This window comes from Lepeophtheirus salmonis, chromosome 3 (genome assembly GCF_016086655.4).
Source record: "Lepeophtheirus salmonis chromosome 3, UVic_Lsal_1.4, whole genome shotgun sequence".
Taxonomy (NCBI): domain Eukaryota; kingdom Metazoa; phylum Arthropoda; class Copepoda; order Siphonostomatoida; family Caligidae; genus Lepeophtheirus; species Lepeophtheirus salmonis.
Window position 1 is genome coordinate 43,848,066 of NC_052133.2, and position 22,978 is coordinate 43,871,043.

Genomic DNA, 22,978 nt, shown 5'->3' on the forward strand with positions numbered 1-22,978 from the left:
TAATATTTAAAAAAAAATATATATATGAAGATTTATTTTTTGAGAACAACTGGGATTTTACAAAAAAAAATTCAATTTTTTTAAATTTTTGTAAACAACTGGATTATGGATTTTTATTTTATTTTTTTCAAAATAACTGTGGATTTTTGAAACTTTTTTCCAAAAAATGGAGTTTTTTGTGAGCAGCTGTGGATTTTAGAATTTTTTCTACAAAAAATATAATTTTTGAGAATAGCCCAGGGTTTAAGAATTTTTTTTCCAAAAATTTGATTTTTTGTAAATGGTTGTAGATTTTTGAATAATTTTTAAATATTTAATTGTATTTTTGAAATTTTTTCAAAAAAAAAAAAAAGAAAGTTGGATTTACTTTCAAAAACTTACAAAAATTCCTAAAATATAATCAATAGCAAAATGGTATTTTTTTAACTATTATTTTAAATATTAAAGAATCGGAATCAGTTTTCGGATTTTTTTTTTTTTAATCGTCCCATATATAATTTTTCGCCTTTAAAGATCTAAATTTATGAAAATGTATAATAGTTTATAGGTACATAGGGGAAGGTGGGGCAAGTCCCTACCCCGGGTAAGTTGGTACACCACTGAATAAGAGAGAACTATAGACAATTCAGAGCTGTTCACTCTCATAATGTATTGATGAGGACACTATTTTAACTACTCATTAAATTTTATACGAAAATTCAGTAAAATGGACAAGATTTCAGAATAAAAAAAATGTATATATTTGTCAAATTTGTATATTTGATGTCGGATTACGTAGCTTCCGAAATTACTTTAATTCTTGTAGTTCAATACAAAATGGCAAATCGTCAGCAATAAGTGAAATCTCTCCTACAGTATTATACCCACTACCTATAGCCCAACAAAGACCATCCAAAAATAAACGTTGCAATGTATCATGATCTAGTCTTACAAAAACAGCATCAAAATATGAATACAAAGGATTATTAATATTATGTTTATTATCTATGATCTATGTTAAATATTTGTGTTTTTGTGGAAGATACGACAACAGAGATCCGAAAACTGACTAAGGCAAGCAGGTAGACGATTTACAACGTCAAGAAGGGCATTAATGACGATATTGGCATTGAAGGAAAGCCTGCACCCTCATGACTACCAATCATGACACATCAGTGATGAACTTGGTATTTGTCGCATATTTTGAATCGGAAAATAGGGAAGGTGAGGTAAGTTGATACACGTTTTGTTTTTTACGTCCTCAAGAACTTCAGAACCATCTATTTTGGCTAATATTTTGCAACGAGGTAGCCAAAAGGGTTACTTAACAAAATGTAAGTATGCATATATATGATATTCTTTCTATTTTTTTAATAATATAAAAATTGGCGAATGTATCAACTTACCTCAGGGTAGGGGTAAGTTGACACATGTCATGGGGCAAGTTGATACATATAATTGAATGACTGATTAATATAAGAAACAATTAAGAAAAATCGACATATTAATGATATGAAAACTATCAAGTCCATTCAAATTTATTCCAGGTATACATCCCGCCCTGGTTAATAAATACACTGTCATGGTTTTATGAAGACAATAATAATTTTATTCATATTACTTACCATCAAAATGTGAATACAAAGGATTATTAAAATTATGATTATTATCTATTAGCTAAGTAAAATATTTGTGTATTAGTGGAAGATACAACAACAGAGATCCCAAACTCTTTTATGAAGTAAGGTCTCTTTTATGAATGAACTAAATCCTAAACATTTCGAGGGTCCCAGTAGCGTTGAAACTTTACCCTGTTTTGAACCAGGTGAGTGACATTGTTCGTCCATTGGATGCGACAAATACCAAGTTCATTACTGATGCGTACTCCTTGGTAGTCATAAGGGTGCAGGCTTCCTTTCGATCCCAATACCGTCATTAATACCCTTCTTGACGTTGTAAATCGTCTGCCTCCTTCCCTTAGTCAAGTTTCGGATCTCTGACGGTTCGTATTCCGTGCAAAGTAGAGCATCAACCTCGATTCTCTTGTCTCTTTGTGACACCATTTTTTGATTGGTTGTGTTAATTTTTTTGGAAGGGGGTGTCAATACAGACAGTTTGTCTGCTGGCGGAGGAATTATCTACTAGGCACCAGGTAAAGGTTATTTTCATGTTTCTCAATGTAAAAGCAATCAGAAACACACAATTTCAGTCCAAGGGCAACCCTTTGGAAACTAATGTAACTATATGGAATATTTCGAGCGCTAATCATAGATACAAAACCTAATTACACTAACTAGTAACAATATTTGTTGTTGCAATTATAATATAGTGGTTGCAATTGTGATATATAATATCAACAAAATAAAATAAAAAGTTTAGTATTGTGCATTTTACCTTCATTAGCATGATTAAAAATATGTTTGTACGACGTAGAACGGCAAACCTTTCTATGTAAACAAGATGATCAATAAATATTGAGGATATAAAATATTTGTATTAAGTTTTATATTTGACATTAGTTGTAGTACTATCTAGTATCTACTAGTCCTATAACTCGGACTGGGACTGAATTTTTAAAATCTATCTTTAATTAGCTACATGAAGAAACACTGATTTAGCCATGGAACTCAGATAGCCGGATTAAGAACGAAAATTTTATTTTTCCAAATGAGTCATTTTTTCTTTAATTATATACAATAATATATAAGAGTAAAATAGGGCCCGAATATACCGTGTGGTCCATTAAAATCTGAACATTTTGAACTTAAAACTTGAACAACAATTAATTAATTTATTAATTAATTATCAATAGAATTTCAACAAAATTAATACTATAAATATATGTGTCTTAGCTCACCCTTAGAGGCAATGATGGCTTCCAAGTGGTGGAGGAGGGGCTGACACTTACTGCAGATGTAGTCCTCTGTCAAGGCGTCTTATTGCTGGCTGATAGTAGCTTTGAGGGGCTCGGTGTTTGCATGATGGACACTACAGGCCCTTACCCGAATATTTAGACAAAAGTTGTAGTCCAGAGGATTAGTGTCAGGGCTGTAGGGCCCCAAAAGTGTCAAAGAAAGAGTTCAAAAGAACTCAAAAGTTTCATTCAAAACTCATTCAATTCAATGTAGTCAATGGGATAATATAATGTTTACTTATACTTAAAATGTAGTTAAATTTTGGCATTTTTTTTGTTCCTTTAATTGGTAGGATGGAGTTCCTGTTGTAGTGCACAAGGCCCGCTGCCTGATTAAAATTGTTTTTTTCAATCAAAATGGTTCTTTTACAACATAATATCTTATCTTTATCACCTGGAACCATTGATTCAACATATCAGAGTGAGAAGTTACATATGTTTGTCAATTTTGTATGTGTGACCTACAGTTCATGGTGGATCACATGGACCACAGCCGTAGATGCTCCTTGAAATTATTTTTGTCTGTACAATAAATATCTGCAATATAAGGTAATCAATCCAACCGTGTCTTTGAGTCACATATCTGCTTTATCTCGTCATCTGTGGTATTTAACGACAGAAATGGTACCACTTACTCCTTTAGGGATATAATTCCCTCAAGTGAGCGACACAATTTGCCTAAGAGGCTCATAGCAATGAACTATGAACACGGTGACAGACAGAACATACCTACATATCGCTTTGATAAAGGTTTTTGGTAACCACATTTTCTAATTGGCATAACACAGTCTACGAAACTTGCAGATTTAATTAAATGCGACTCCTGGTTCATCTTTAACCGGCTGGGCTTAGAAATTGATTTCCTGACCAAAAAAATCAAATACTGGATAAATTTAATCGTTTTATATGTCTTCCAAATCAAAAATCAATGCCATTAAAGCTATTATTAACTGTACAGAATGAGGCATGAAACTAAGCTCGGACTTTACTGGTTTTGCTAAATTAGAAGAACTTTTTCAGAATGTTTTACAAGTATTAGAAATAGATAGAAGCAAGAAGAGACCAACCCTATGCAAGAGAAAGCAAATGCAATAGTGAGTAAACATGAGTGGTTGTGGAGGCTATCCGTTTCTAGATTGGTTTATTTGGGACTTTGGCCATCAAAAACAAAATTCTAGTATTGTCTCCTTTATATATTTTATGGACATCAATCTGGTTATATTCCCATTATTTACCATTGATAACCCGGTAAATGTTAACCAAAATTTATGAAATTTCTACAAAATTATCTTTTTATGAGGTAAAACACTTTTTAAAAACTACATATTAATATTGAATATCTAAAAATGAGGTTATGTGGATATTCACTTTTATAAATTTGTGAATGCAGATGCAAAGATTTCTAGAAAGGGATATAATTTCTGCTTATGCATTTTTTCGACACGGATCAGGTAGTTTAAGCAGTCAAGAGACAGATGAATGGGCCATGGTGCATTGCATAAATAGAGAAGGGTTCGCAAGAAGTGCAATATTACGGGTAAAGCCGTGATAAGGATTAGGAGGGGGCGCACAATTTGACGATTTTTAACATAATGTTAAGTAAACTTATTGGGATGGTCATTTTTTTTGGTCAAAAAATTAATTTGACAGCATTAATACTTCATTTTCTGACAGTTTTACAAATAAAATAATAAATATTTATATTCTACTAAAATTTTTGATAACATCATTTCATTTTTGGACAATGATAATCATTTCACACTTGGACTTGACTGTGACACAAAGTATGAGGACTCGAATAAAGCCCTGAAGTGATAATTATTTATTTAATATTTGTATACCCTTTCTTTACATAAGACATAATATTTAGTTTTTGTTGAGGTCGTCATTTGAAAAAAGTATTTCCAACTTTGACAACAAAAAAGTTTCGTGGAGATTGTCAGAGACGTCGAAACTATTTTCTGGGATGGGTAGTTTTCAATTTAAAAAAATTGAAATGACCTTATTTTTAGAAAATATATATTCTGATGTTATTCAATTGATCTTTTTAAAAGACGTTTCCCACTTTTTGTAATAGACAATTTGTTAATCCTTATTTTAATTTCAGTGCCTTAGTCACAGTTTTGTTATTAAAGGGGAAGGGGGACTGACCAGAGGTTAAAAATATGAAATTTGAAGACCCCACTCTTTTTGTAATTACTTCCTGAAAATATTTTTTTTGTTTAACAGAAAAAAAGCTCTCCTTCTATAGATTCTTCAAATTGTAAGAGTGACCACATTAATTTTCGTTTTAGTATACCGACGTTTCGTATTATTTGAATCTCAGACTAAGAATGAGGGATGACCAAGGTTGTGCCACGCTCAGCTTGAGCAGTTCTGTAGGTCCCAGTGTCAGTTCTTTCATTTTAACAGTTTTGGTATTGTTTCAGCTTTATTGGTCTCGGTTCTTTTGTAATACAGGCTCAGTTTGGTAACAGGCACTTAAAACAAGGAGCATCGCTAGAAAATTCGGACTCAGGAAATGATATTAGATACAAACAGGATCTCAGTTATCTTTTACGCAGATTGTGTAGTCGCCCAAGTTCCAGAAGAGGCATTCAAAAATAAGGTTGCTTAAGACAACGATTTTCAAAGTGGAGGCCGTAAGGGGAGGCTGAGGGGGGGGGGCTTCAGAAAGATGGTGAATTGAGGATTGCTTTACATATTACATGTTTTGTATAAGGGGGCCTTGAGCTAAAAACATATTAGTTATGGAGGGGGCCTTGGCAAAGTTAAGCTTGTGAAACCCGGGATTCAGAAACATTAAAGGGCTCTGACAACCTTTGTAGCGGAATTGAATCGATAATCTACCCCACCAACTACTTCTCTCTTTAATTTACACCGTCTTGTGCCATAAACCCACTTTTCCATATCCATAAGAAGCACTTAGCTAATTGGATCCCAAATACAACTGGATTACCCTGGCGACTTAAAAAAATCATTGCAAAACGCTGCAATTGCACAAAAAAACAAACCCGAAAATTAACTTATGGATAAAAGTTAATATATTTTTATAATACATAATGCCATTTTTTATATATTCAATACGGGAATAAAATCACAAGAACCGAGACCAATAAACAATTTATTGAGATTTTTTCAAAAAAAATAATTTTTCTAATTGTTTTTCAAAAAATTTCATTTTTTGTGAACAGTTGTGGATTTTTGAAACTTTTTTTGAAAAAAATTTATTTGAGATTTATTTTTAAAAAATCATTCTTTGTGAATAGTTCCTGACCGTGACCGGAAGTTAGGCCCTATACTGTTTCGCCCTGGGAAATTCTGCCCTAGGAAGTTTCGCCCTCATACATATATTATAGCATAAAAGTATCCTCCACATATAATTTAAGGTCTTCCTTTACTTCAATTTGACGTACTTCGTAATTAATTATGGCATTTGAGTAATTAATATGAAATAATTGTTGTTTCTTATTATAATGAATTCGAACCGTTTGATTTGTTCTTTTTTAAAATATATTAAAATTGAATTAAATGCACTCATGTTACAAAACTGAGTGCAAAAATGCATTGCAAATTACTTTAATTGGGGGGGAGACTAATTTTAAATCTTAAATTATATGCAGAAGATACATTTATGCTATAATATATGTATGAGGGCGAAACTTCCCCGGACAGAAATTCCCGGGGCGAAACTGCCCGGGGTGTAATATCCTAGAACCGCTCCTGACGTATATTTCTGTCCTAATTTATGAGTTGTACAAATTTGATATATGCAACACATTTAACTTCATGTTAAATTCACAATTTTGAAGTAACATGATTGGGAATCATAATTCCACCGAATTTTAAATGAGACCGGTCCAGACGAAACTTCGTTTCACTAAAAATCCTAACGGGTTGAGACCGAATCCCAACACTAACGGCTACGCACATCTTTCAGAATAATAGTTACATATACAACATTGTACAAGTGTTTTATTAAGTAGGTAGTGCGTATCTCTTATGAATGTGTATTTTGCCCAATGATTCGTAGCTAATTTCCAACACACATTAGTCTAACACATAATCCTTAAACTCTGTCTATATTTAATCATATTAGCATAGCTAATATTGAATAGCACACGAGAGAATTTTCTCTATTTTTGCCTTCTTATAAGAATAGAATAATTCTTTAAAAGTTACATGGCCCATAGGACTACAGCATATATATTCTACACTCGTACAACTACAAGTAGTTGTTCTCTACAGAATAAGAATACAACAACATATTATTATATCGTCGTCGAGAAAGGGTGCTTCTTGCTCTAACTCTTTACACTTTAAAGAGCGTATGTATATATTATTTTTTGCTGTATGACTGAGAGGCAAACTTGACGTATGGTCAGTAATTTTTGTTGTAGTGGCAATAGACTATACTCAAAGTTATATACTTACTTCTAATAAATATAATATAAAATCAAATAAATATTCTTAGTAGTCCAAGCGTTATTCACTTCGTTCTTTGACTATAATCATTCAAAGGACTGAGGAGTAAGTGACTTACACCACACCAAAACAGAGGACTTTTTCAATATCCTATAATTATCCTACAAAGTAGGTATAAAGCAAATACTAGTCTACATTAGTTTTTAGTTAATAATCATATTTTTCATTCTAGGAGCAGAAATAACAATAATAAAAACGAAAAGGGGATCCTCCCTTGTGCGTTATTAACATTTATAATAGTAGTTTCAGAGCTAGTTGTCTCTCACATTCTCTTTTAATTCAAACCATGCAAATAGTTCTAGGCAAATCTTCTTCACTTGAGACTCGTGAGTTCATTATTGCAAAAGTGCAGCAGTTAAGTTTTTTATAATGACACTACTACATCAATCACCGCAGATGAATTTGTGAGAAGTATTACAATCTTTAAAATAATCGAATATTTAATGTTCTTCAGCATGAGTCAGCTACTACACGTCAAGTCCTTAACTCTCCTCTTTTCTCTCTCATTCCTCATCTCGGATCTTCCCTTTTCTCTATGTAAGAGAGATGATGAGGATTTTGATTACGGTGAGGAAGAGATGACTGGTGAAGTGCCACGTTTTGTTGTTCATGATGAAACTATCATCGCAAAACAATATGACGACGTTTCCTTCAATTGTGAAGTGGACAAGTTGAGAGAGTATGATATCATATTCAAAGAGGATCCCAAGTCCAACAAAATGATCTCAATGGGGGATAAGATCATTTTATCTGAGTATTTGGATCGTATTAAATTAGTGAGATTAAGTGAGAAGAGAGGAATGACTCTTATTCTAAAGAATGTCACGACCGCAGACACTGGGATATATACTTGTTTACTTAACCATCCATTAAAAAATAACACCGTGACTTTTGACTTAACAGTGGAAGAGGAGTCCGTGTTTTCAAAAAGTTCTTCGGAAGGAGTAACAGGAGGAGGAACTTCTCATTTGCAAGAAGCAAGTTTTAGTAGTTGCTTACTCATTCTATTAAATATCTCTTTTATATTCTGCTTCAATTTATACTCCTCTTTGATATTATATTAATTATGTTCTAAGAACCTTGAGTAATTATTCAAAGAATGCTGAAAAATTAACCAAGACTTAATTATGTTGCACGATGAACTGTCACTGGTTTTGCTTATTTGGTAAAAAGCCAAATATGGACTTGTATTTTGTATGTAGACTCTCATCATTTACAAAATTACTTTTCAACAAAATTAGACATGGGCTGATATTTTACACATGATTAGATCTACCCGATGATGATTATGATTAGATATTCCTTTTGTTTTCCCACACTTGGCATGTTTTGTTTCCCAATATACTGATATCCTACATTTTTTTTAAATGGTAACTAAATATTAATTTGTGGCTTTTTAGTGCCAAGATAAAATATAGTCATAAATTAATTAATGGATCTGTCGGGAGCCATTTTTTATGCTTTTGAAGTTGTCGGTATCGCTGGTTTTAACACTCAATAATAGTTGAGGTATATTTTCCCAGTGACTAAAATGTGATAAGCTCAATTTGACTCTTTCTCTCTTTTATTTCTGATTATTTCAGATTTAAAATCAAATGGCTTGACAATAGACACAATTATGAGTAAATAGCAGACAAACTTGACAGTTCCTAAAGATGAATTAATCTTATCTTGAATTTTTTATTTATTACATCATATAAAATTTTGAAGAAATATAGCCCTTCTAAGAATTTTTTACGATACTAAACAGATGTATATATCGGATTTCCGATTTCGATTTCGTATATCAGCCCACGTCTAATTATAATCTTTGAACGTAATACTGTTATGCTTGCCTCAGTTTTTTAGTTATTCCAAATTTCTTAACATTTATGTATTATTAAAACTGGACTATTAGTCATTAAATCCAAATCACTCAAAATGAAGCGTACATTTAAATACCAATGTATGTTAATATTTTGAAAAATCCAATTTGAATTACACAGAATGATTAATGAGTTTTTCATGCTTATATAATATAATATTTAAAATTGTTGCTTTGATCTATTATCCTCATATATGTAATTATTTCAAGTAAATTCAACGTGAAATATAAGTAATATTTAATATAACTATAAGTATATTTGTTGCATGATTAATTAAAAATCTATAATAATTACAATGTCAATTAAATTAATTTACATAAAATTAAAGAAGAATGACAAATATCTTATTCTTTATAATAATTAATTAAATATAGGATTTGAGTGTGGTAACTGCACTGAAAATGTTGCTATTACGAAAATAAAGTGAGGTAAACTTTCTGAAAGATTAACATTTCTATAAATGTTTCAACCAGCCATATTCGGATTTACAATTTCTTTAATACAATTGAGTAAGACTTTATATAAAAGAAAAAAAGGCATTTTGAATACTAGATTCGGTAGATATTTTCTGACAAGTCCAAAAATGACGAATACATGTAGATATACATTAGATATAGTGAGTGCTTGACGCCTCTCTATACAAATCTAAATATAGCTTCCGTCTCATGGCTCTCGCCTCTTTTGGAGTAATATCTCCAATCTTTTTCCCTTCCTCCTTTAATTTTTCTAATTTACAGAGTTCTCTGTGACTTGCTATTGTAGGAATTTTTTTGAGACCGCGACGCTCCAGAAGGAGTAACTTAGGTTGTGTTTGTTGCTGCTTTGTGGAGTCATCTTGTTCCTCGGAACTATGAGATGATAACGAAATATTTGTCTTAACAATAGGAGATGTTGGTTCCCCAGAGGTTGAAGAAGATGAAGAATCACTACTAATATTCATAGAAATGAATTCTGACTCATCATCTGTGATGAGAGGGAACTCTTCTTCTAACTGAAGATCTCTCACATTTCCACAAAAAAAGATAGACAATGGAATACTGGCTCTTATATCATCCATAAAATTTTCAAAACTTAGATTTATGTCCTCAAATGAAACACCAACAGCTTTGACAACAGAGGAGAAAGACTCATAGTATGCCGTTATTGCAGAGTACCAATTATTTCTACGCCAACAGGCCGTTGTACTAGAGAATAACAGAAAGCAAAGATCATCTGTGGCTGGTCCCCAATGGATCATTTGCCAATCATGAACTAGAGATTCATTATCACCATTGAAATATATATTGTTGTGCCAAAAATCTCCATGGACTAATGACTTAATCTTTGTGGATCTATTACGGTGATATTCGAGAGGATTAGCCATTTTGGCTTCAAACCATTTGCAAAGATCTTCTTCTCCAGGCACTGACTGAAAAAACGATAGACATGTCCAATACATTTCTGGAAAATAAATAAATGAGTAATACATTGAAAACAATTACAATAATAACGGGGGGGGGGCTACCTTTTAGAACAGGGGCCATGTCTTCTTGAAACCATGTTGACTCTTGTGTTAAATGAGCTTCTCCGAAATCCGCGTTTGGTAAGAGAGCATAATATGCGCTGCAGATTCCATGGAACGTTCCCAACTGCCGTATTAATCTATGTAAAGGATAAGTTGTACAAATATATTAGTGACGTAAAGACAAATAGATTAAGTTTATTTAAAATGCGTATTTTTTTTTTTTTTTTTGACAGAGTAGCTATAAAGGTTCAATAACTTCTCTCATGTTTTTGTGTTGTTCTTAGTACAAAGGAATATCTGCGTACTTATAAATAACTCAAAAAATGACGGAGATCCCATTCCACCTCGGGATAAATATGGTTATAAATAATACCTGAAAATATGAGAAGAATTCAAGAGTAAAAGCGAAGGATCATCCACTTTGTATCCCTTCTCCATGAAATCCTCCAGAACCAAAAACCCTCTCCCCGACTCAGCATCATATTCTCCATCAACATAGGTAGGAATCCGAAACAGATCCCACTTTTTACCCTCTGAAAGATGTTGCGAGACGTGTTTGGAGATAAGTGGCTTAATGACTTTGTAGAAACTGAGCTCCTTGAGGAAGAGTCCATGTTTTTTAATTGTGAGACGAAGCTCCTCATCTTCAGGCACAAGGGAAACCATCCAGGCAAAGGAATCAGAGGAAACTCGAGCCACGTCGCAGAAACCATCGCGATTTGAGAGGGGATGCACAAAAAATCCTTGAAAAGGTTTCTTCCAAATGCTTGAAGCCCATTCAAGTGTCAAGTCCGATAACTTGGAAGGGATTTCCATATTAAAAGGAGTAATTCACTATAAGTCTATTAACCCAAAGATGTTATTTTTATATTATAAAAATAACAGATTTTCCTATTCCCAGAATTTAATAAATAATAATTCTTTCAATATCAATGGAAATGAAAATTCGCTGCTGCTTGAGTTACTATTATTCTCAATAATTATATATTATTCAGACACTTTTCTTTTTCTCTCTTTCTGCTTCTTTCTCAGCCCTCCTTTCATTTCACATAGTACGTCAGCTAAGTGGAGGGATTCACTATTTAAGCTTTAAACAAAGCAGCAAAACACGCCTGTTAGGAGATACCTACATTGTCGTAGAGAGTTCTTTTTCCCCCGCCAGATGTCCCTTTTTCTGACACACTAGATACAATCACTTCGCTAACATTTTCTTGCCTTCGCAGAGCTTACCTTGTTAACTAAGGGTAAGTTCATGGAGGCTGCCTAGTTAGTTATGAAGTAATATTCATCGCTTCTAGCGGACAAAAAAAAGGTCGTCACGACCAACACCTTTTACAAATATTGATCAAGTGGTCTGCGTTTCACTATCTTCTCTTAAAGCTTTATTTAGGAACACTGAAATGTCAAATGAATATGGAACGATATCTATTTTTGGCGTGAGCTTATTTTGACTCAAGTGCAAAATAATTCTCTCATATTAATACACTAAATTGAAACTTTAACATCTCATATTTTAGCCGTTTTTAAGCATAATTAAATTGATTTATATAGAAAGTTGAACCATTAAACAAGTATATTCATTGACATTGAATATGTAATATATTTTTAATTCCACCCAAGTTTTCTTAAGAAACCCATATAAAATGTACAATATACACTTAAAGACTCAAGTTAAAAGGGAGTTAATTCATAATTCAATTAAACTTTTGCAAAAAAATTAGCAGTGGAATAATTTTTGAACCTCTTTCCCTTTTTGAATTTCCAGGAAATTGGCTCTTCACTTCAAAAACAGGTTTTTTTAGCTTAGATATTGAAGAAATTTAATTTAATTTGATTGAAAAAAATGCGGAGCAGATGGTTATTACTGATTGACGATTTTTGAAATCATGATAACTCATGCTCACGCTCATTTGCAGAAATTCGATTGGACATATATTTTGTATGGTGTTTTTTGTCCATGCTATAAAAATTGGGTTAGATTTAAAATATAATATATATTTTCATTAAAATGAAAAATATTTCATAGTTAATCTTTTCGATAAAATAAAGAAATTTAATTATAATTAAAAATGGTCAAGATATGAGCTGTTAAATTTTCAATTTGATGCATTTAGTTTATAAATATGAGAAAAATATTTTGCACTCCCGTCAAGCGCAATGAGAGCGCGTTCCATATTCATATTCTTTCACTATTCCCTTCTTTTCTCTATTCTTCTCTTTCTTAATATTGAGTGTACTCGTTCCCGGAATTTTATAACACATAAATTATTATTTAGGAATGAAAATAATATGATGTAATAATTCCTTTCATTTTCAAACTCTTTTACACTGACTCGTCACTCAAAAAATAAGTGATTATAATGTCGGTTACGATATCCTACTTATTTTTTGGCTTCAATACTATATGCATCCCTAATGCTTAATACTCAAAATTTGATTCCTTTCTCTCTTCCCGTCTACAATTATCCATTCATTTTTCTAATAGATAAACACCTACTATGTTACTATCAAGTCTCACTCATTTCCAACTATTATCCCGTCAGACATTGTATTTTTCTGGCGTATTTTATACACTTAGCAAAATATTAATTAACTCCTTAGTTGGAATAAAAATAGCTAGAAGCATTTGAGTACTTGATAATGGCATTATTTATGACGGTAAATAGGGCTAATTTTATTTCAAATGGGAGCTACTCTTACGTAACCTTGATCCTCCTTGTCTAAATTTTTGGAGCTAATAAGTGTTAGTGTTTTAGTAGAGATGGGATTTGTGTAAGAGCATGAGGAAAAGACGGGAGTGATATATATGGTATTACTGAATTAAGACACTTATTATCAGTGATGTAAATCCCTTGAATTTTTTAGCTAGCACATACTTTTTGGAATTGGTACTCTCAAGAAGGAATTTTCTTTTCCTTAACAATTGTCATTATTATCTAATTCCGGAGGAGTGAACTTCCTTATCTACTACATACAAGCATTTACAAAACCTAATTGAACATTCGTGTGTGCTCAGAAAAGACGGAGCGTAACCCTGAGGACTTGTTGCATAATTATAATTACAAGTCCTTGTCGGACTCAGAGTAGAATTGGGGATCGACAATGGAGTAATTCTAGCATATATCATTCTTTATATCCTGTTCTCCTGCCTCAATTTTCACAGCTGATTGTAGCTGATCTAATGAAACGTTATGAGTATTATTCTTTCTCTCCTCCATAACATTCTTCAATTTGTCAGGATTACCATGTGGATTTTCGGATTTTTTTTTAACATGGTCATTGTACACAGGATTTTTAGCGCTAATTATTATTTATTAATATTCGCTGCCTTTTATATGATGAGGGGGGGGGGAGAAAATGAATTACTGCTATAAAGAGGAGAACCTTCTACATTTAAAATAGTATTTGTACAAAGAAAATATAGTAATTATATTTAAGTTCATATATATATACTTTATTATGCCTTTTTAAATCAATTTACACCAAAGATAGTCGAGAATTCTTCTTTTAGAGGGAGAAGCAGCCACAACTGATTAAATTCTGATTTTTAATTTTTTTTTTAAATCCGAAAAGCAAGCCTGCCCTAAAATATATTCCTTTGGACGCCCCTGATAGCAAAATGGTATATTTTTAACTAATATTTAAAATATTAAAGAATCGTTTTGTAACCATATTTTCATATTGTAGACAATAAATTAACAATTACAATCAAAAGAACTAGAATAAGCACTCGGTAGAGCCCAAAAACTCCGGCCTAAAATTTATGGTCGATTATTCATTTTTTACGTTTTGGGTTAACTTGACCTTTGACTTTGACCCCTCAAAATTTAATGGCCTCTTACTGTGACCATATATAATCCTGGAGACTAATCAACAATCTAACAGTGGCAACAGCATAAATTTCGTTCAACTTCGTTGGCGGATGTTGTAATTATCCTACTTTTATCGTCCCCACTCGATATCCAATTTTATGAAATATAAACACAGTCAAATCATAGAGATTTTCATTACTGTTGAGTGTTTATAAAAGCCATAATATAGTATACAATACAGGCTTTAAGTCATTTTTATTCTTAAAGCCATTTGATGAAGTTTCATAAAGAATTATTTTATAAAATAAAAGTATCCACTTGAAGCCCCAAGATGGAGTCTCCTTCAATTATGATGCAATTTATGACGTCAGGCACAAAAGCTATATGAAGGAACAGAGGTATCCCCAGGATTATATTTCGTGAGGGGCTTGGTTTTTTGGAATAAAAAAAAATTTAAAAATTAAATTTAAAATATTACAGTTTTGGGAAAAAATTCAAAAATTAAATTGAAATCGAAAAAAATTCAAAAATACATAGTTATTCTCATAAAATGGTTTTTTGTTTGGAAAAAAAATTCCAAAATCCATAGCTAATCTCAAAAATTAAGTTTCAAATATAAAAAATTTTGAAATTTTTGTTCAAATATTAAATTTTTGAAAATAAATTTCAATAATGTATAGCTATTGGCAGAAAATGAATTTTTTGTAAATTTTTTTTGAAAAATTCAATTTCAAATTTTCTAGAAAAAAAGGAAAACATTCTTAATTTGGCGGGGCTACAGCCCCTCCAGCCCACCCCCTGTTGACGCCCTGAAGAAAGATAATAAATGAATTGAATTTGAATACTGCAATCAAGAAGCTGTCTCAATTTTGTCTCCAGTCCATCTCTCAAGCAGTCCTTGCATCATCCTCATGCAGGAAGTTACATCAAATTTCGCACTTGAATTTATCATTGATAAACTACTTAGTTTTTCATTTAATAGATGCATGCAAAGTTAAGAGCAGGATATGGTGAGTAATTTTCTTCTACTTCTAGATAAGCTGCCTAGTAATGCCTGGATAATGTTGAAGGAATGTCAAAAGTACTCTTAAGTCAGTCATTATATGCATATTATTTTTTAATCTTATGACTTAGTATGACGTCATTCACAAAGAAAGTGAGTAATCAATAGGATTATTTAGGGATTACATAATATTAGTGTTGGATTCGAATTACAAGTATCGAGTTCGATTAATTGAATATTTATTCGAGTTGAGTTTTAGAGCATGGAGTGAAGGCAAATTCGAGTAAAGGGATCAGCCAAAGAAAAATATTGTTTGTTATTGAATAGAATATATAAATTTACTTCAGTTTAGTTTCTGTCCGGTCCAGTTCAGTCCTGTATAGATAGGTTACAAAAAGTCAAAAATAACTCATACCTCGTAAAAAAGTGACGTCACTTGTTTTTTGGAATTTAATGTTTATATAGCTAGGAAGATGCCGCATCCTACACCACCTTATTCTAATACAAACTTTCATTAAATTAAAATGGTTATAAATATATAAAATACAATTGATTATAACAATTTTAAATTATAATTAAAAATATATAGCATAAGAACATAATATTTTACTTATCAGTCATTGTGTTTAGGAAACAAAATTTCACTTGTCCAATAAAGGTTGTATCACTGGATATAATCTTATAAAATTATGTAACTTCTTACATAAAAGTCTAAAGTTTACTAAATTCTGCCCGTAGTTGACTGGAAATGTCTGAAAGTTGACGTAAATTAATCTTTTTTAAACCCCAAATTTAAAGTTATTTTTGAATGTATTATAGCAATTTAGACTAATTTTTTTTTACACATAGCTGTAGCTGACATAAAAATGTATTCATAGCTTTATATAAAAATCTGTTTTCTATGTATTGTAGCCTACTAAATTTGTGATTACAAGACTAAATTTTCCAAGTGCAATAATGTTTATATCAGGTCAAAAAAATTCTGAAACTTTTGTACTTGATAGAGAAATGCCTAAAGTATACTAGATAATATCCGTATTTTACCGGAAATAGCTGGAAATTCACAAAAATTAACTTAAAAAAAAAAAAAAATTAAAAAGTCGATTTTGAATGTGTCAAAGCTCTTGAAACAAAAAATTCTTTTATATAGAGTTGTAACTCGTTTCATGAAAAATAGTTAGTTGACAAAAAAAAATTGGCAGAGTAATTTACAATAATAATTTGTTTTCAAAAAACTAGAAAAACTTCTAAAAGTAAGTATGACAATTTGATAGTGGGGCTCTCAAGGTGTGTAACCTACTTATCCTGTATATAATTACTAATATAAAACTTAAAAAGTTCGATCGTGATGACGTCAGATAACTTTATTTCTACTTTTTTTTATATCAGTTTAGTACTGAAAGTCAAGTATTGTTGTACGATTTGCAATTTATAGTCCACTACGTCAGGAAAGACAAGTATTTATACTTGACTGGAGTACAAAAGATATTCCTCATATCAATGGAGCATATGCTGTGAATTAAACTTTTAACAGCTCATCACAACGTTACATCGATAAAACAAAAATATTCTATGTATATTGTTGTCAGCTATGGATTCTCTCGTCTCACTTAATACGTCATCGCTATTTCATAATTATTCTTTTTAATAAATAAACAAAGCAACAGGTTATTTTATAGTAGTGAATACTCCGTATGCAAAATAACAATAATACAATTTCTTGTTGATCTCTCGTCGTACATTTGGTTGTGGGGCTCGTACCCCCTGCACAAAACCCCATAGCATTTCAATCCCCAGCATTTTATCCCCTATTACAAGAAATAGCAATCACGACCAAGCATTCTATCTTTTAACAACCATTCAAACGTAATTATTAATTTAACTAAATGACGTAGGTACTAGTGATGTATGGGACTTCTCTTGACGTCATCACTAGTCACCTATATTTATTTAAACTTATTATTAATAATAATTTTTATTTCATCTGGGATCTGGTAATAATTAATACTACGAAGAGTGAAATAAGTTTCCCTAGTCCTCAACACTCCCTTGGGTATCTTTAGGTACAAAAAAACTCAAAATAAAATACTTAAATAAGTTGATATACATGCAGTGATAATCAGAAGTGGGGAAAATTCATTATACTGCAAGTTTAGTCTCAAGTCTAAGTCCTTTAATCTTTTATCGAGTCCAATTGGAATCCTCAGATTTATTTCTAGCTAATTTCATACATTTCAAATCCATCATTATAATATAGGATCTACAGCAGGGATCGGCAACCTATGGCACACGTGTCACTGCTATCAAACAGAAGCCTATCCATTGGCACACGCAAATTAGAACATATTCCCGTAGTTTGTGTGTGTTTTTAACTATTATTGTTGATAGTGGTACACTCATTGATTAGAAATGTTGAAGTTGGTACTCTATGTCTCAGGGGTTGCCTGCCCCTGGTCTACAGTGTTAATGCTTCAGTATAAATTACCTATATAGTCAAAGTCTAGTGGCGAGTCTTTGATAGTGAGATCAAGTCGAGTCGCAATGTCTTCAAAATATGAACTCAATTCCAAGTTGAGTCGCAAGTCTCTTATCCTATCCATCACCTCTAGTGATAATACATTTGTCATTTAATACTTTGCACCTTCAAAGGTTCTAATCATGGTGGGGACAAATTTGGATTTTCTACGTTATCCGTCTCTTCTAATACTCGTAATACGAAGTTTTAATATATCTCATTAAATATGATATATGAGTGATATAAATCTATGTTAGTATTTTGAAACTTTCCGTTACGAATATGCCGTTGATATTACTTGATAAGATTTGGGATGATTCTATTTGACTATTATAATGTTGACATAATAAATATATTAAAAATAGATATAATTCCCCTAATTAAATATTTATTTTTGATATTCATGACTTTATTTCCCCATATTTCCGAAAATCCTTTATCAGACATTTATTATAACATCATGCACATAAATACTCGTTCAATATAATCGATCCCTAAATTCATCGTATAAATAACCTACTAAAACTCAATGTTTTGCCAATATGTAGAAATGATTAGAAACCTACTAGAATTCAAGTGTGGGCTCATTACATTTTTGAATAAGGGCCTTGAAGAAGAACGTATCGGATAACAAATCCTATCTATTTACATGTCATTGACTAATAAAGAGAAGTAAACTAAAAAAGATATATGTAGTTTCATCAACATGTGTACCCTAAACATACCCCTTAACCTTGCTAAAGGTGAAATACGAATTGGGTATCTTCAGAAACAAGACAAAGGAAATCATTGGAATTATTAAATGAACAAATAAACGTGTTTCACTCCTTCAATCAACTCAATAATTTGTCAAATATCCAATTAAGATTGTTTTAACTGCAGGAGCTAACTTTTTATCTTTATCTAAATCATAAGAAGCTTCCAGTTTCAATCCTTGTATATACTGTGAGGTCAAATAAAGTTAAGATTGTTGATGTAATTCATAACGTCATAGGTTATTTGAAAGGTAGAAAGATGTAATGTGGAACCAAAAGAGATGATTACGAAAATTGAGGAATTTATAAGTGCTATGTGCGTAGTAAAATTGTACGAGGATTTTTTTTTTTTTTCATTGAATTAATGCCTTATAAAATGTCTAATTTCATAGTTAAAAAGTCCCTCTGTTAATGTGCAAGAAAATAGATAAGGCAAGAGACGTAGTGATCCAGGAACAAATAGTAGAGTGAATAAACTTTCAAATGTACCTTGAATTAATTGTATGGGTTTAAATCCAAAAATTATTGTATTTAATACAATAATTGTATCTATAATATTTCAGCAAGTAAATGTGCATTTCATTTCTATATTCAGGGTGAAATATTAGTTTTACTGAACTTAATTACTGAAATTTAAAATGATGAATTTGTCCTTCAAAAATAATGTATGAACTTCAGTTTGTGTTTGTACAAGATTATTATTTAGTAAGTTTCATTCAAATAACTAATTAATATGAAATATTATTCTTTGATTGATCTCTCAGTACTAATGTGATTAATTCTTAAAGTCAGTACATTTGCACAATTAGTCAAATGGATTTGTAGTCGCATAGTTCAAATGTAGAGATTCAAAGCCATAATATTATTAGAAACTATAAATTAAGAATAATTGATTATTAGATGTGTGTATTTTTAATAAAGTGTACTATGTTGATTTATTAATTTAGGGACTGAAAATTTAAATTCAATTTCCGACTTATGATTTAAATTGTTTTTTGAGGTTAGATTGATCATATTTAGGCACTAAATCTGCAGGTATTTTAAAATTTGCGACTCCAAATCATAGATAAATATGTATATTTTCTATGTTCTAAACCAACTCCGTGAGTATCATCAGTCCTAATTATTACTTCATGGCAATTAGATGTAAAAAAATGGAATAGTTCCTTAAAATACCATGTGATGTTGAGAAAAAAGTACAAATGAGACAGGTATTATAATCTTAAAATTGTAGAAAATTCATATGAGTTTACCAATTAGAATTTATCATCGAAAATGATATGCATCTAAGTGAGTATTTTTAAACTTTCCATTACAAATATACCGTTGATATTACTTACTTGAGAAGATTTGGGATGATTCTATTATACTTTTGTAATGTTGAAACACATATTAAAAATGTAATATAATTAACCTATTTATTTTGGATATAGATGACTCTATTTCACCGTAGTTATCCTAAATTCCCTTTTCAGACATTTATTATAACATAATGGACATACGTATACATACTCGTTCGATATAATCGATCCCTAAATTCATCGTATGAATAACCTACTTAAATTCAATGTTTTGCCAATTTTTGTTATGGGATTAAGGAAATTAGATTCGGAATTATTCGAAATATTTATTGTATCTTATGTTATGCCTATGGTGAAACAATCAGGCTAAGTTTATATTTTAATTGAAAAATGTTTATACTTTAGTATTAAAATTTTAAAGATTTATAGAACTCATAGATACTTTCCGATTCGAACTTGAAAGTTTCGATTCTCAAAAACCGCTCCAAACACCCATAACATTCATTTATTACTTTTGGCTCTCTTTCATTACTAAATGTACTTCTCAATAATAATGATGGGGGATAAAGTGGTCAGTGGGTAGTTGGTCGGGGGCTTAAGGATGGATGATAGTTTGTCCGGGGGTAGAATCCCTTTTCCCAATATGATATATTTACAAGCTGCAATGTCTGTACAAATTTCAAATTCTTCCGCTTAAAATACGTTATTGAATTACTACATAAGTCATTCTAATTAGCAACTACTAATTGATGATATCATTACATTTTAATCCATTAAAATTACTCGGTTATTATGTATTTATGAGTAATATAAAAGTGGGGATTCGAAGCTTATAATATATTTAACATGTTTTCAATGTATTAAAATTTATAGCCTGGCTTGGATTCTGTTCCAGAATTCTATATTTTTATATAATTATTCAGGGAATAATACTATATTCAGGGGCGTCTGCAGAATCATATATATATATCTTTTTTTAGGGGGGGGGGGTATTGTTTTTGGATTTAAAAAAACAAAAACAATTTTTTTTTGTTTTTTTAAGTTAGAAAAAATATATATTTAGAAAAAAAATTTCAAAAATCCACAACTATCTACAAAAAATTTCAAATATAAAATATTTTGGACTAAAATTTCAAAAATACACAACGGTTCACAAAAAATTAAATTTTTTGGAAAACATTTTAAAAACTAAATTTCAAATATAAAATTGTCTGGGGAAAAAATCCAAAGCTATTTACAAAAATGTCAAAAATTAAACTTCAAATTTAAAATATTTTGAAATTTTTTCAAAAATCCACAGCTGTTCACAAAAAATTAAATTTTTTGGAAAAAATTTAAAAAAATATAAATTTCCATTGTAAAATTGTTTGGGAAAAAATCCAAAGCTATTGACAAAAAATTACAAAAATCTACTACTGTTTACGCAAAATTATATTTTTGGAAAACTTTCAAAAAACTAAATTTCAATTATAAAATTGTTTGGGAAAGAAATCAATAGCTATTAATAAAAAATTTTAAAAATACACTACTGTTCACCAAAAAAATCAAAAATTAAATTTTCTAGTAATAAGCAAAAAAAAATTTTTTTTTGGAGGGGGGGGTCCTACGGCTCCTCTAGCCTACCCCCTGATATTTATGGTTATTCCCTGAATTATTCTACCACTAATTGATCAACATAAAAATTTATTGTACAAATGTAGATATTTCACAGGGATTTTCAGAACTCTTTACTTTTGATTTAATTCGAATATCAGTGTTTATCATTGGTTTGTATCTATAACCAGAAATAAGATTATGTAACGATCTTATATTATATTTTTAATACATTTTCGGGTCAAATATATAATATTAGGTCAAGTGAAAAGGTCGGAGCGTTTTCCGTTCGATGTCTTTAGTAATCTATATCTCACAATTAATACGTTGCATAAGAAAAGCTTAAAGTATGCTTAAAGGTTAAGCGTACACTTAAAAAAAGTTTATTTACAGTTATGTGTTTGGTGAAGCCAGTTGTGTGTTTGTTACATCGTTTCAAAATGGAAGAAAAATCAAAGAATAAAGATGTATTCTTCAGTATCACTACGACCAAGAGAAAAGGCGGGGAACAAAATTGTGCTATTCATGGACCCAATCCAGCATCGAATGCAACAGCAAAGCGCTGGTTTCAACTATTCTGTTCTGGAAATATGGACCTCGAAAATGTCGATAAAATAATGGAAATTGTGGAGTTGGACCGGTATGTGAGAACTTATTTCATTGTCCATGAACTGAAAATTAGCCAGAAACCCGTTTGGAACCATCTAAACTATGTCAATTTTATTGTCAAAATAAAACGAAAAAGCGTTCAGAACTTTTTACTTTTGCCATTATGAGTTGGCAAAAGAGGGATGGATTTTGATATATAGTAAGGCTAATGCCCTATTATATGTTGGTCCCGTCTTGACATCCAGTTGTTCACTGTTTTCCTTAATATTAATGAAAAAAAAAAGGTTTTGATTGTTATAAAACTTGGTTGTTTAGCAAATCGTTACATTTATTGTATTACTCCGAAAAGAAACAGAAAGAAAAGGCTCAGAAACAGTTTGTAGTTCTTCCTGACTATGAAGGAATTATTTAATCATTGTTGACAACCAAAAAGAAGGGAATTCTAATTCAACCAATCAACGTTCAGATCACTGATTAGGAGAAAAAAAGCAGAAACATCAACTGCTGTCAACAAAATACAGTGTATACTTTTGTGTTACCAAGGTAACCCCACCCCGTGTTTGGCCCCCAAAATGAGGACATCAACAATGCTGACGTCATATGAGAACGTTCTATATGGATAGATTTATTTTTTTCGGGGGAG

The 22,978-nt window shown here is 31.1% G+C and overlaps 1 protein-coding gene and 2 long non-coding RNA genes across 4 annotated transcripts; 2 read left to right on the top strand and 1 right to left on the bottom strand.

The window, feature by feature from the left end:
• Positions 1-7,082: 7,082 nt before the first annotated feature.
• Positions 7,083-9,500, top strand: LOC139905015 (uncharacterized). 2 transcript variants are annotated; one of them, XR_011779439.1, is made up of 3 exons: positions 7,083-7,221; positions 7,368-7,486; positions 7,551-9,500. It is a non-coding gene; the product is annotated as an uncharacterized lncRNA (long non-coding RNA). The 2 variants fall into 2 exon arrangements; XR_011779438.1 differs by lacking the exon at positions 7,083-7,221 and having other exon boundaries at positions 7,346-7,486; positions 7,551-7,608.
• Positions 9,480-13,077, bottom strand: LOC121115172 (uncharacterized). The gene is made up of 3 exons (XM_040709361.2): positions 11,121-13,077; positions 10,748-10,884; positions 9,480-10,683 (listed from the first exon to the last, which is right to left on the bottom strand). The coding sequence occupies exons 1-3, from the start codon at positions 11,561-11,563 to the stop codon at positions 9,851-9,853; spliced, it is 1,413 nt and encodes a 470-aa protein (XP_040565295.1). The 5' UTR covers positions 11,564-13,077; the 3' UTR covers positions 9,480-9,850.
• A 3,763-nt stretch (positions 13,078-16,840) lies between these two features.
• On the top strand, positions 16,841-18,607 carry LOC121115173 (uncharacterized). The gene is made up of 2 exons (XR_005863423.2): positions 16,841-17,428; positions 17,578-18,607. It is a non-coding gene; the product is annotated as an uncharacterized lncRNA (long non-coding RNA).
• Positions 18,608-22,978: the final 4,371 nt, after the last annotated feature.

Excerpts from the sequence above, each read along its gene's own strand:
- LOC121115172 (XM_040709361.2), bottom strand. The coding sequence starts at position 11,563 with ATGGAAATCCCTTCCAAGTTATCGGACTTGACACTTGAATGGGCTTCA. Across the intron at positions 10,885-11,120 it reads AATTCTTCTCATATTTTCAG|ATTAATACGGCAGTTGGGAA; the intron begins GTATTATTTATA and ends TCCTTTACATAG. Across the intron at positions 10,684-10,747 it reads CATGGCCCCTGTTCTAAAAG|AAATGTATTGGACATGTCTA; the intron begins GTAGCCCCCCCC and ends TTTATTTTCCAG.